Source organism: Lampetra planeri, chromosome 3, assembly GCF_965212315.1.
Source record: "Lampetra planeri chromosome 3, kcLamPlan1.2.h2, whole genome shotgun sequence".
Taxonomy (NCBI): Eukaryota; Metazoa; Chordata; class Hyperoartia; order Petromyzontiformes; family Petromyzontidae; genus Lampetra; species Lampetra planeri.
Genome location: NC_136109.1, coordinates 15,256,456 through 15,271,048, shown reverse-complemented (window position 1 = coordinate 15,271,048; position 14,593 = coordinate 15,256,456). Strand labels below are relative to the sequence as shown.

Sequence of the window (14,593 nt, the reverse complement as noted above, 5' to 3'; positions counted from 1 at the left end):
CGTTGTTTTCATACACCGTATAACTTTTCCATTTTTTTTGTGTGATTTGAGAATGATGCAGAGCCTTCCACGCTTCATTAAACACGTTCTCGAGCGCAACGCGTGCGTTGCGTTAGCAATGTTCTATACGTATGGGTAATGTCTTTCCGCAGTTTGGCGCCCGCAAAGATGTCTCGGCTCATCGCAGCCAGAAGTCCCAATTAGCTTCCAAGAGCGTTAGGCGGAAGAGACACACACACAGACTGCGTGTTACAAAATCGTGCTACGTGACTGCTGATTTTTTTCCCCCACAATATACAACATCGTCGCATCAGACCCACCTTACCCGTGGCACGTGCACGCAACACGCGCAACGATGCGCGCACGCGCACGTATCGGTATGGTGGATGTCGGGATTATTTATTTCATTTGTTCACTAATTTGCACCGTGCCCATCACAACAGCGCAGCAGCGTTTTGCGCTTTCTTTAGCGAGGCGGCGTGAACCGCCGACTCCAACGGTGGAGCTCGAAGCGCTGCGAGACCGGAGACGAAAGGGGGGGAGGTGGTAGTCCGGGCCAGCCACCGCACCCCGCAGACCACCACTGTTTACCTATTTCGGCTCGGCGGGACGCACTGAATGCAAATGCGTCCGGGGGGGGTGTGGAGGAGAGGTTGGGAGGGGGGGAGGAAGCTGAGCCGCTGCTTGCTTGGAGAGGGACGGACGTGGGGGCGGGAGCTGCAGGCCACGCGTGGCTGCTCTCAGAACGTGCGCAAAAGAGCGCATCTGATTAAGTGCGAGCCCCATTGCAGGGGCACTGAAGGCTGACCTGGAGGGTATATTTTAAACAGTCTTGCGTGTCGATAAATACCCCCCCCACTCCTTGCCCGCCCGCAATCTGGGCCCCCCCCCCACCAGCACCACCACCTCCTCCCCCTCTTTCAGCCTCATCCCTAAATCCCGCACCCATCGGCGCGGTCGGGTGGTGGTTGCCGGGAGCTTCCTTTGAACGAACGGCGGGCGCTGCGCCCTGCAGCCGATAGCGACTGACAGACGACTTTTGCTCAGCACCACACACACACACAGAGAGGAGCGACATCCAACGGTGCGCCGCGTTATCGAGGGGAAGACGTTCTCCACCCCAGACGTTGGGTGGTGGTGGTGGTGGTGCCATGGCCCCTCTCCGCGCGCCGTGTCTCATCCTCCTGCTGCTCGCCGGCGGCGTCGGCTCCGCGAGGCAGCTCGACACGCAGCAGCCCGTCAACGTCACCCTGGCCGTGCTGCTGCCGCTCAACAACACCCGCTACGCGTGGGCCTGGCGACGGGTGGGACCCGCAATCCAGCTCGCCATCGAGCGGGTCAACGGCGCTGCCGAGGCGTTCACGCCCGCGTTGCGTCTGCGTCCCGTGTACGGCAACAGCGAAGATGCGCACGGCCAATGCTCCGAGTCGGCGGCGCCCCTCGCCGCCGTCGACCTCAAGTTGGAGCACAACCCCGCGGTGTTCCTGGGGCCCGGCTGCGTCTACCCGGCGGCTCCCGTGGCGCGGTTCACGACGCACTGGAAGGTGCCCTTGCTGACCGCCGGGGCCACGGCGTCGGGGTTCGACACCAAGGAAGGGGGAGCGTACGCGCTGGTGACCCGCGCGGGGCCGTCGCACGGCAAACTCGGCGGCTACGTGCGCCGATTGCACGCGCACTTCAATTGGACGCGGAGGGCCATGCTGCTGTTCAACGACGAGAAGACGGATGACCGGCCCTGCTTCTTCGCCACCGAGGGCATCTACCAGGAGCTCACCAAGTTGGAGAACATCACCGTCGAGCACTTTCCCTTCAAGGAGAGCGAGGGCGTGGACCGCCACAAGATCCTCCAGGAGGTCAAGAAGAAGGGCCGCAGTAAGAGTGATTTATTTCTGTGATTGGCAGGGTCACATGTTACGTTGTTTAATACTCGTAATCGTAAGTGTCAGACCCCCCCCCCCCCCGTCTGGCAGCTGCTGAATCAAGGCCACCCGCGTCGGTTAAGGGGGGGGGGGGGTTGATTGACCATACTTCATTGCTGGTCAGGGCGGGTTTGTGAAGGTTTAGAAAACACTCGCCACTGATGTTGGCCTTGACCCGCAATTGAACTCAGGTCACCGCTCCTTGGACGATTTATAATATCCAGGTTCCGTAAGAATAAAAAAAACCCTCAACAAAACACATGGAGAAGGGCGATTGCCTGAAACGTCGCCGATTCTGTTTTATATATATAAGGCAGTGAGTGTTGTTGACGAATGTGTTGAGTTTATTGTTAACTTTGCTTATGGACCACTGCCAATGCAGTATCACCAAATTGTTGTACACACACATTGTATTATTCACGCATCCAACTGCACGCAACTAACAACTTGTTCATTTTGCGAATATTAAACACCATTGCAGATTCTTCAGTGCTGTGTACACCCACCCCGTGTGTCTTCGCGTGCGCATACCTACTATAATTTTTTGTTAAACCGGATAACCCATAATATTGAAATTCAGTGAACCACACGTAGCCTTGTGCCACGTGTTAACAGTTGAACATTTTAGTTATGGTTATAAACAGGTAGCGATTTGGTCCTTGACATGAGCACACGGAGATTTCCTCTTTGTAATTAAGTCACGGGGATATTTAGCTTCCAATTTACATCACACAGCAGCGCACGTTTAGTGCCTGGTAATTACCCGCATCATTTACTCGCCTTTTGCGGCAGAACAGATCCTCGGCTCCGTACACAACGGCTGAATTGGCGAGCGCGTTCATCCTTTTACATTTTCACAGTGGGCCCAGTTCTTACACATGCAAAGCGCACCCTGCAAAATAGGCTAATTATCATCTTCAGCCGCATGGCACTCAAACCACTGGAAGAAGGCCTCCTCTGCCGTACGGACCATGGGGATTGCTTCACTATGGAGATTGTTTGACTATAAAGTGCTTCGCCACGCTGATCGGTGGAGGGGCAGGGGGGGTACAAGAACAATCCACATACTGTACCCGTTGTCACTGATGTTAGGCGTGGCCCGGTATTAAACTTAGACTCGCTGCGTTCATTGTTCATTGCGCAGTGTTGCCAACCACTGCGCCATCGTTCCCCTGTGGAATTCTGCTTTTTTCCATTCCAATCCACTGCTGGATGAAGGTCGCTCCATGGCGTGATGGTGATGGGGGTTGTTGACCTTACTTCACCTCCCTGCTCACTGATTGGTGAAAGGGGTTAAGGGGGGCCGCCACTTTTGTAGCCCATGGCCGGGAATCCAACTCAGGTTTCTAGGTTCTTTAGGTGAGTGCGTAGCTATACTGCGCCCCCGTTCTCCGAACCCGATAATGCTAGTATTGTATAAAATGGCAATTATACACTGAATAACAGCATTTGTTTTCTCACTTTGTAACATATAAATGCGGAAAATTACCGTAATAGATCATTTAGCCCATAGAAATGCAAAACATGTTCTTGTAATTACGTGAGCAGGTAATCGTTGAATCATGGTGCCTCGATGCGGATTAGCCACATGTAGCGAGAAGCTGCGAGGTGGTGGGAACGTCACGTTCACGTGAGTGACAATGCGTGGGCCAACTGCGGCCACTGGAGAACGTCGCTTATATCTTTTCGCGAGGAAGGTTGTGGCACGAACCAAGGAATAAGTCAAACTAATAGACATCGAACTCCTGTGCTGAAGGAATGAAGAAGCTGCATTACAATGCAACATTTTCTATTTCGCTCGGCGTCCATTCACATGTAAGCATAATAATACGCTCCTAATGATAATCATGCAAATGTACGGCCCTTTTTCAATCTACTGCTGGATGAAATCCTCCCCCATGCCATGTCGGTCGTGGGGATTGTTTGACCATACATCACCTATTGTGAATAGTGTGGGTTAGTAAAGGGTGCCCAGGACAGGTTCAGATTTCACTTGCCACTGATGTTAGTCGTCGCCAGGAATTGAACTCAAATTTCCCGTTTCAATGCGCGCACCACTGCGCCACTGGGTCTAGGAGTGCCACGATACATTGGGGCTGAGGATTCTTCTGCACTTCTCTGCGTACGGCTCCATCCACGGGTCGTAAAGCGACTCCCCGACGGATGGCGATTATAACAGACGAAGCGCGCTCACTAACATCGTGCAGAACGCCGAGCACTGGAACAAAGTTGAATACAGCGAATTAGTTGCTTAACATGCGCACGGGCACGTTGTAGAATTAGACCATGTTTTTTTTCAGAAATTGGTTTGTGTTGTAATTACCAAAATAAATCATCCAATCACGTATTTATTTATCTTGCATACGTTTGACTACACACCATAGCCACAATCCTCATCACAAGGTATAGTTCCATTCTATCCACATGTCTGAAAGCATGCCTCATCTAGCTATAGGGAAATACTTCTTCCGATGATCCGTGTTTATCCGTGTTTCGTACTCTCTGGAATCTGCGGATAAGTGGAGTTACTTCGCAAATAATTGAATCTGCAATGATCGTCCCCCACATCGCCATGGACAATCAGAGATGAGTTCCTCTCTGCTGTAACTGCATGGTTGAGCAACGATAGCTTTTTAGTTCAAGCGTAGAAACATCCTCGCCCCAAAACACGATTAAAAAAAGATAATAGGCAGTGTACTGTCATGGCAATGAGGCAAGCATAGTACAATATAATAATTTTCATACGCAATTTAAAACGGGCTTAATTACATTGAATATGCATGTGAACATGCGTGGTTATATGTGCTATGAACAGGGGCCATTGCTTTAAATGTCACATTATATATTTTTGATACGTGTTGAGTTTTTTTGTGAATTATATTGAAAATTGGTGGATCGGCACCCATATTTACTATAATCAGTGGTGGGCACACTGCTCGATTAACCCGATTCCCTGCCACGGCTAACATCCGTGGCAAATTGTATCTTTACCTGACGTGAGTCTCCCCCTTCAACCAGCATTGTCCGGTGTGGTGAAATATGGACAAACAACTCCATAGCCGACATAGCGTGGAGAGCCTTTCAGCCAGCATTGGCGATGACAGAGGCTGAAACATTGTCGTTATTGTATGAGAGCATTGACTTCATCCTAATGTTAGTCACTGTTACTGGAATGTAAATTTGGTACCGACCTGCGGGTTTGAGTATAGTGGCATGTCTTTTACAGACGTGAATTTTGCTCCTAATGATGAGTGTCGCTAGATAATCACAGTGGAATCTACGGAATAGAGCATACAACACCTTAGTTTAGTGTCTCAGCTTGAAGACTTACGTGCATTTATTCAAAGATGATATTAAAATGGTTATTAATTTGATGTAGAAGGGCTGTACAAAGTGATGTGTTGCCATTGAAGAGGTTTATATATCATCGCAGTGAGACATTGCAATTACAATAGCAATCTATAATGTCTAGAAGTTCCATCATTGACATCTCTGTGGTGCACTTTCACCATGTCATCTAGTCATTAAATTACATTTTGTAAAATTTCAAACTCATGGATAAGGTATTTTTTTAAAATACCATTGAAAATCATCATCATGCATTGTTAAGCTGGATATTTAAAGAGAACATTATTTTCTCAATATATACACTGTAATAATGATGACCATACGTTTGTCAATCGAAGGCCCCTTTACACTTGTTGGTTATGGATGAAGGCCACTCACGCAAGCTGTTATGGGGGTTATTTGACCACTATTGGTCAGTGCGGGTTGGCGAGAACCAGGACTGGCACATATCATTTACCAATTATGTCAGTCGAGGCCGCGACCTGAGCTCTAATCCATGTGCTAACTACTGCACTACCACACCACCCCAAAGAACAATTACTGTTACCATCAGTAACATCCCATCAAGTGGTGCAGCCAGGTGTGTGTATCCACTTTACTGTCCCCAGCAGCATGATGGGCTGATCCTGGGCAAAATTCTAACTCACGATAGCAATTCCACCAACTGTGTGTTGCATCAAATGGTGCAACTGAAAAACGCACAGGGAAAACCTTTGTGAATGATTCATAGTTAGTAGTCAATTACTAAAGTCATGCTGATTTAGACATTTCCTCTTTCTCCTTATTAACCCCCATCCTGCCCCTCCCCGTAATTTCCCAACTAGATGAATGTGATGTTTTGTGCTGGCAAGATATAAAGCTCATATTGGGAGGTTTAAACGCCTGTGCTCCTCCTATAGCCTGTAACCAAACCTAAGCATTCGATATCATTGATATCAATAACAATAACATACAATTGGTTGTATGTTATCAGTTATATACGATTGCTTTACTTAACCATCTGCTTTAAATATTATTTGCCGGTTGTTTCGCTTGTAACTTGAGAATCACATGTGCTCGAAGGATTAGGATAAAACATACGCAAAAAATATCCCAAAAAATACCACATTGTAAAAATACCAGTTGCTTTTTTCAAAATGGCGTGTCCTTACTTGGAGAGTGGGCAAAACACGTTTTAGAGAGACCACAAACAACTCGACGATATTCGCCTCACTGCCATCTGCGAGTCACGGGGCAATAGATACTGAGTGAATACCAGAGACTGCACAGCAGGGCGTGTTGGGACAAAGTGAAGAGAGAGAGTGGGGATTGCACTTCATGTGTCATACATCCATTGCGGTGAATGGACGGCGACTGGATATGGCTGTGGTCGTGGGCATTGTGCAAAAAAAGCACCGCAAAATATATTTGTTCTATATGTATATATAATATCCGTTTAATTGTAACCTTTTGTTACCAAAATAGAGATGATTGGTTAATTTCTAATATAAAATGGAGCTACATGTTTTACTGAAAACTTTCATGACTGCAGGAATTCATATTCTTTGGTTCTTTCGGTAAAGTCACGTAGATATAAAAATAAAAATAAATGGAGCTGATTGGTGAAATTAGGAATAACTAAAAAACACTCAGAGAAGTTTGCCTGTTCACCTTAAGTGAAGGCGTCAGCAGCCACGATCCGTGTCCCACAAGGTCTCTGCTGATAATTTAAATGCTTAATATAAAGTAGTGGTTTGTGGTTAAAGTGCTCAACTTACAATCTCAAGTTTGCAAATTCAAATCTCGGTGGGGGTTGATAAATGAGTATCACTTTACGGGAATTGAAACGTAGTTGGCCTGTGGGTAACCTCCTGTCATAGACAGATATAATTTCTACCAGTAGCTTCAGTCTGTAATCAAGAGATGAGTTTCAGTGTGAAACAGTTTAGACATTTGATTTTTATAACATAAATATAATGTTAAACATAGTACATATTCTTTGGGTCTTTCGGTAAAGCAACGTAGACAGAAAAAATAAAATAAAAATAAACATAGTACAGTTGTATTTTGTCTATTTGTTCCTAACATCACACATTGTATATTACAAACACGGTGGAACAGAATGGAAATGTTTATTTTATTTTTAGAACATGTTAGAGTCTATTAAAATAAAAATAGAAATTTTCAAGGAAAGCCCAAATAAATGGTGTTTCATGCAGGAGAATGTATCCTACAATTGTAAAACAGGTCCCTGCGGGGTGGGCTGGTAGGAACGATCAAATGAATGGCTATAATAAAATGAAATGGCGGGGGTACGATACGAAGGGAGAGTTTGAGGCCTAGTTCTAGGCTTTAGGCCTAGCTGTAGGCTTTAGGCCGCTGTGAGATAATTTTTTATTTAAATGTTTTAATTAAAAACTATTTCAGGGAATTATAAGGGAATGTTACACTTGTTTAGCCAGGAAAGCCTGAGTCTAAAGGTTTTTGTAGGGTCCTGCCAAGTGTTTGCAGTAGGGGGCGATGTTGCTACACCTAATCGGACATCGGACGGACGGACGATATAATCTATTGTAGGCTGGTTCACTTCGTTCCTACCAGTATAATGAATACATGATATACAGCGGTTTGTCAAATAACATCTGTATGACGACCATGTTTGTTCTTGGTTGTGTTTTTTTTTTGGTAACCATACTTCACCATGCTTGTCAGTGTGGATAAGTGTAGAAGGGTTGCCCAGGACTTGTTCATATATCTCTCGCTACTGATCTTAGCCATGGCTGGCAATCAAACTCATATCGCAGCGATACCCCCCCCCCCCCATCATATAAATCGTGTCTTCTCTAGTCAAAAGGTGCTTTGATGACAGTAGGGCTAAAGCCAATTAATAAATACGGTTAATATGTTTAAACTAATTCTGCTAAATGTTTTAGTTGCAGGAAACATGTGCTGGGAGGCAGTACCATAATTTAGAAGTATGGGGGACAAGGAAATTACATATGAAGGGGTTCTGCATTCATGAAGGAGCTCACAGTTGTCTTCAGGAAATTAGATTTTCTAGTTCTGAAAAGAATTGCTCATGGAAGTGGCACAAATATAGTTCAGAGATAGTCTGTCAACGATGCAGGGACTATAATGAAGGAGGCATTGCCTTCTGACAAATGTCTTTTAGATGTACACTGGATCTGGTTGAGAACTCGAATATGTTGGAGTGAAAACATTTGCATACGAAATAACAAAACGTGCCCAATAATCTGCACAGGGCAATACAAGTTATCAGTATGTACTTTGTATATACTGTAGCCCTTTATACTGGTAGGAACCTCCTGGTTACATCAGCCCACGGGATTATTGTGTCCGTCGTGCAGGGAGGGGCTGGGTGGGGAGGGAGGGGCTGGGTGGGGAGGGGAGGGTGGGGAGGGACTGGGTGGGGAGGGTGGGGAGGGTGGGGCTGGGTGGGGATGGTGGGGAGGGGCTGGGTGGGGAGGGTGGGGCTGGGTGGAAGGTGGGAGGGGTGGGGCTGGGTGGGGAGGGGCTGGTCAGCCCTTATAAAACTCAACGTTTAATCTACTCACGCCGGCTTGTGCCCGCCCTCACAGTCGGGCATATTTGCGGAATACATCACGCCGCCGTTGACCCTGGCCATTGACCGAGTAACCCAACGTTCCTACCAGCTCCCTCCGCAGGAATGTGTTTTGTTTTCTAAATTACATTTAAAATAATTCCACTCTCATATGGATTTGCACTTATATGCGGGTTTACAGCTCTGGAATGTTGAAATTCCACATTCCTGAGGCACGGGAAAGTGTATCATATGACTATTAAAATCATCTATGCCTCGAGATTCCTGGCTGGCTGCTGGCTGGGTTCCTCTCCACCCCAACAATAACTCTTGTTAGTGGCTATGGGCCGTTACCACTGAAAGCATCTGAGTAAATTGATAAATGGGATTTTCTGTGGAACACATAAACATTGAATTGAATTTAAACGACAGAAGACATTTAGAAGACACCATAAGAAAACGAAACTGAAGAGGTGGTAGTAATGAATGCAGGAGACTGACGCTGTTAATTAAAAATTACTCCAACTTTTCAATTTCTTCTCTTATTAATTTCATTATTTTGCCAGAATGTTCTTGAAATTCTGAGAGAATATGAAAAAGCTTTACAATACATATTATATTGTCATTTTATTCCGTACACACCTGGATTATCTTGAGTGCTTTGAGTACATGATTGTGAGACTGGTATGGAAATGACAGCTGTCTCTTATTTTCCGTTGCAGAGTAATGGGTTCTCTCCTGGTTATTATTAAAAAAAACAACTGTCCACATCTAACAAAACAGTATTTCATTGAAGCCTGAGGGATTCAGAACTGAGTCAACCTTTGACTTGAACTCGGGAACCTTCCGATTACAATCCCCACGCTCTGACCACTGTGATATTCGGTGGGATCGTATTTGTATACTGACACGATATGACACTAAGACATATTCTTTCACGTAGACATCTCTAGTCTTGGTAGGAGAGGTATTAAGAAATTCACAAACAGCAATTCTGAAAGGAAGGCGATAGCAATAATCAACTGACATTTTTCCACGGTACATTTGTATATAAGAAAAACACATACATAATTTAAAATAGAAAATGCCTGAAAATATACATACCATAATATAAACCACATATTTTAAAATTACATTTTTTCAAATTCAAAGACCACTGACTGCGCACGCATTCCTGGGACATTGTCCCTGTAACCGCATAGTGTACTTACACAAAAAGCATGAACACAATGCCCGTAAAATACTCTTCCTATCAATAACGACAGTGTTCTTGTCGCATTTTAGCTCTCAATATAATCACAGTGTTTTAGGGTTTTAATTGGCTTCAGAGGCATCCTGTCAGAAGGTGGGAGCTGCATGGAAGGCAATTACGGCTGAGCAGCACAGATGGTCGCCCGGAGAGCAAAGGGCAGATGGGATGTGTTGAAGCGCTCAGGCAAATAGCATAGAATTTATTTGTTTTCCACATTCATGAATAACCTGGTTTCATGCTCTACAGGAATGCAAAGGAAAAAATCACGTTTCAGGTGCGATTTGCGCAGTGGTCCATTAATCGGCAAAAAAGCATCGGCATGTGCTGCTTACCGACATTTTCAGGCTAACGCCGTCTTCGACAGGTTTGTAGTTAGGCATGCTTGCAGTTGCTACGCTCACCGATTGAGGAGTGCTCATCAGTAATAATATTATCGTTGTTATATATAAAGGCGATGGTCACTCACTGGAACATAGCTGGTGAAAAGCATATTTGAATTGGACGCAGCTGTCAGGAAGCCTAGCAATGTGTGCTTGCCCTACCAGCCGGAATAGCTTTCCCTGAATGCCTTCAGCTCTGATGATTTGAGTAACGCAACCTGCACACGTACCTCACTCACAAACTTCACCTCACATGCCATGCAAACTCACTCAAAGTTCCAATATACACCTGAATTGATTTACCGTATTCGCTACATAGTGTGTGGGTGATCATACATTCAGTGGCCTGACAGAAATAGCGGTGCAACGATGGAGATTTAATGTTTAATAAAAAATGTGTACAATTTATTAGAACATTTGCCAATTTCAAATCAGTATGTATGTTGAACTTCTTTCGCACGTACGCAGACAACCATGCGAAGGAAGTTTAAAACATTGTAAGTACGTAAACTTGGATATCTGAGATGGGAAAAGTAAAACAATATTTTTTTTAAAGAACATAATCCAGCAACAAACCCTTTCTTATGTTTGAAACGCATTAGAAATATATGCTCCATTGTATTCCATGCTTATGAAGTGGTAAAAAGAGTATAAATATAGAAACTAGTGTTTTGAAGATGGTGCATGCTTCAGATAGCTTCCAATTTCCACAACGCAGGGAAATGTAAATGCAGTTTATAATCTCATCATCGAAATATTTTATGAGAGTGGTTGCTCTTCGTAGGGTATTATAAATATGAATAATTGAACGATTATAATCGTTTACAGCCGTCTATTAATCCACTGCTGAATGAAGGCCTCCCCCACACTTTGTTGATTATCACAGTTGTTTGACATTGCTTCACCATGCTGGTCAGAGCTTGTTGGTAAAGGGGCTGCCCAGGGCCATTCTGATATCAGTCCACACTCACGTTAGATGTGGCCATTGCTCCATCACTCCCAACCGCCCTTTCCCCCAAATGGTGTCTCAGAATATTGACCGTCAACCGGAAGTGAACCAGAGTAAGATATAGGAATGCATTCCACGACCATTATCATTGAAATCCAGAAACAGCTTCACCAGATTTGTGGAAATAAATGAAACAGAGTAATCTCTAAACAGAGCATCTCTGTCGCCCAGATAATATTGAGTTCAACCCTTTTCTGGCTCAATTTTCTGCATTGGAAATGGAATCACAGCAGTTTAGTATTTGTAACATGGAGGCACCATCACAGGAGAGCATTATGTCGACCTAATTGTAAACTTGTGCAATTGAAATGAAAATGGTTGAGGAGAGTTGAGACATGGCATGCTGTTTCACTGGGTCAACGCGTTAAATCTTGATGTACCATGGTTGCCCTTTATGATGTGTGATTTGAATTGGATGATCCACCATAACCCACCAGGCCTGACGCTAGAGTGATCTATATATGCTTCTACAAATAACGAATCACTTGAGGGGAAACCAATTTTCTAATGACAATGCAGTGATTCGTTTTGGAATGAGTGGTTTGGAATGAGAGGATCATGACAATCAGTTTATTTTTTCTGAGGAGAGGCTAACGCATTGCAACATTGACGGATCAAGCGCATTGCAATTCAAGGAGGCTATGGAGAAAAGAAAAAAAAACTCTCACTGAGATCAGCTAATGCTTTATATGTCAGGCAATAATCGTATTTAATTACCACTCGCATTTTCTGTACAGTCAACAACTCGCCATCCACACCTCACAAAGCAAGCCTTGTGTACTCCACACCCAGCACACACACCCATAACGCCACACATGCCACATACGCCACACACTTCGCACACACACTGGCCATGCTGTACGCACTCCACACAACACACTAAAACGAAAACATCGTACATGTACATCACACCCCAACGCATGTCTACTCACCAGCACTAAACCTCGTGTCCTGTCGGGCACATCTCCACACCGTTGATTATCAGCATCTCTTAGAGTGCGGCAGGGGTCACGGAACAGGGTCTGCAGTGTAAATCTGACGATTAATATTTCACAAGAAGCATCCATCATACGAGTCATATTTCAAACACAGACCGTGGAGTGAAAGTTCACTGCACTGCTCATCGGTGTTTGGGCATCACTGCGACACCTGTTCCTTAAGGTCTGTTTGTCACGTCTTATTAAAGATGATATCACCGATGGTTTAATTCATCGCTCCTTGTGTATACTCATATTTTCCATTTCACACGCGTTTAAGTCAATCGCTGTACAGGTTATTTTCCATAATTATATTATTCATCATGATAAAACAATACCACAGATGCGCATGCCCTGCGTCGCGTGGGGGATCGTGTTTTCTCTCGTGTTCGATCATCGTCCTTTCCATTTAGAAGAGACAGGGCCTCTGCTGTCCACCCTTGAGGAGCTTCCCCTGAACTGGGGTGCACTTGGAGGGGCGATGGTGTTCACTAGGAGGGTTAAGACCTCTCTGCCCCCCATCACGGAATATGTTGGTTGTCAGACAAGGCTACACAATTCAAACTAGACACCTGGGACTAGAGGATATGCATTTCCAATCTGTGTAATTGTACAGTCCCCGCTGCATTCTCTGAAGCTTCCAGTCAAATGCAAATATGGATATGTATAGATATTTGGGAGTGGATTAAATACATGCTGTCAGTAGTGCACATTATGATTGGATGACTGCCCTTGGGGCAGTAATTATATTTTAATTTACAATGTTAACCCTGTATATGTCACACATGCAGGCTCTTGGTTCTTAGCATTTATTGCTTCTTCAGCTTTATAAAAGCAATCATAGTTTATTTATGATACTGCATTGAAAGCTAATATATTGTTACTTTAATCTTACACTCGCCTCTAATGCGGCAGTGTCTTCATTTGGTACATTTTATTTACATGCTGATACCTGGTAACTAACCTCCTCGTACTCATAAAAAAAAAGATATTTTCACAGTTTTATAAAGTGGGCAACTTAGTAAATCTAGCAATGCCCTATAAATCAGATGTGCAGATTATCATTAAAACTAATAATAACCCAATGCGTCATAATATTCATGTCTAAAATAATAAGAAGCAGATATTGTGCTTTAACTGGAGTAGAATGAAACCTTGTGTTCTTCATCCTGTCTGTTAAAACTTTCAACTATTAATTCTACTTCGACTATCTATATATATAAAATCGCAAATCTGTCTGTCTGTCCGTCTGTCTGTGTGTGTGTCTGTCTGTCTGTGTGTGTGTCTGTCTGTCTGTGTGTCGCCGGACCATACGCAGTTTCATTGGACGGCGGTTGCCCCTGGCAACGGGTAGCGACGCATTCGCTGCGGGGTGGACGCCATTTTTAATTCCCGTTAAAAATATGCGCACGCATTAACATGCGACTCTGAGGTAAATTCATCAAAGTTTCACGTCCTCTTCACTCCCCCCCCCACCACAATGTGTGCAATTACTATTATAGGGTCGGTAGATAATAAAATTATAGCGATTAGACAGTATTATTGTAGCGCGGGTGGGGGGTAACGGCCCCTGTACCCAGCCTCAGCCGGGTGGGCAATTTAGGCGAGGCCGGAGGCTCTGCACGGTACTAGGCCTCGACACCCCACCACACTATAGGCCGTACATATTACTGCACAGCGGCCCAGGAGATCGTGGCTGGGGGGGGGGGGGCAGGGGTAGCAGCCCATCTGTGTATATATGTAAGGTTATTAAGAAATATATTTTTCACCCGGGCAACGCCGGGTACTTATGCTAGTTTTATATATAATCGTTGCATCACCATGCTTTTATGCATGCAATATAAATACGAATTATATCCTGTAGTCATGAAAGACATTGTACAAAGTGGATGACAATATACAACTATACCTGTCATCCTAAACCACTTTGATGTATCTCCTAACTTCCCATGCTTTTCCTAGATCTTCTTCTCGTAAAGCAAAGCTAATTGCCCTTTCTAGTCCTGTGGCAAAAGGTATTTTCTCCAAACAAATTTTATTATCTCATTCAATGCCTCCAACATCTGTTGGCTGCTTTCTTTCAACGTCTCATCATCAGGAGTCCAGTCTGTTCTCCTATAACGCTTGTTTTCATAACGCGAATCGGATATAACGCAATTAATGTCTTAGG

General features: G+C 44.7%; 1 protein-coding gene across 3 annotated transcripts in view; it reads left to right on the top strand.

The window, feature by feature from the left end:
- The first annotated feature begins 882 nt into the window (after positions 1–882).
- The window catches only part of LOC144738619 (atrial natriuretic peptide receptor 1-like), a 121,496-nt gene continuing 107,785 nt past the window's right edge, over positions 883–14,593 (top strand). For 2 of the 3 annotated variants that reach the window (XM_078621632.1, XM_078621636.1), the window contains exon 1: positions 883–1,872. In XM_078621632.1, the coding sequence (XP_078477758.1) occupies positions 1,152–1,872 (721 nt within the window). In that variant the 5' untranslated portion in view covers positions 883–1,151. The remainder of the gene's footprint in view (positions 1,873–14,593) is intronic. The other variant, XM_078621625.1, reaches the window with a different exon arrangement.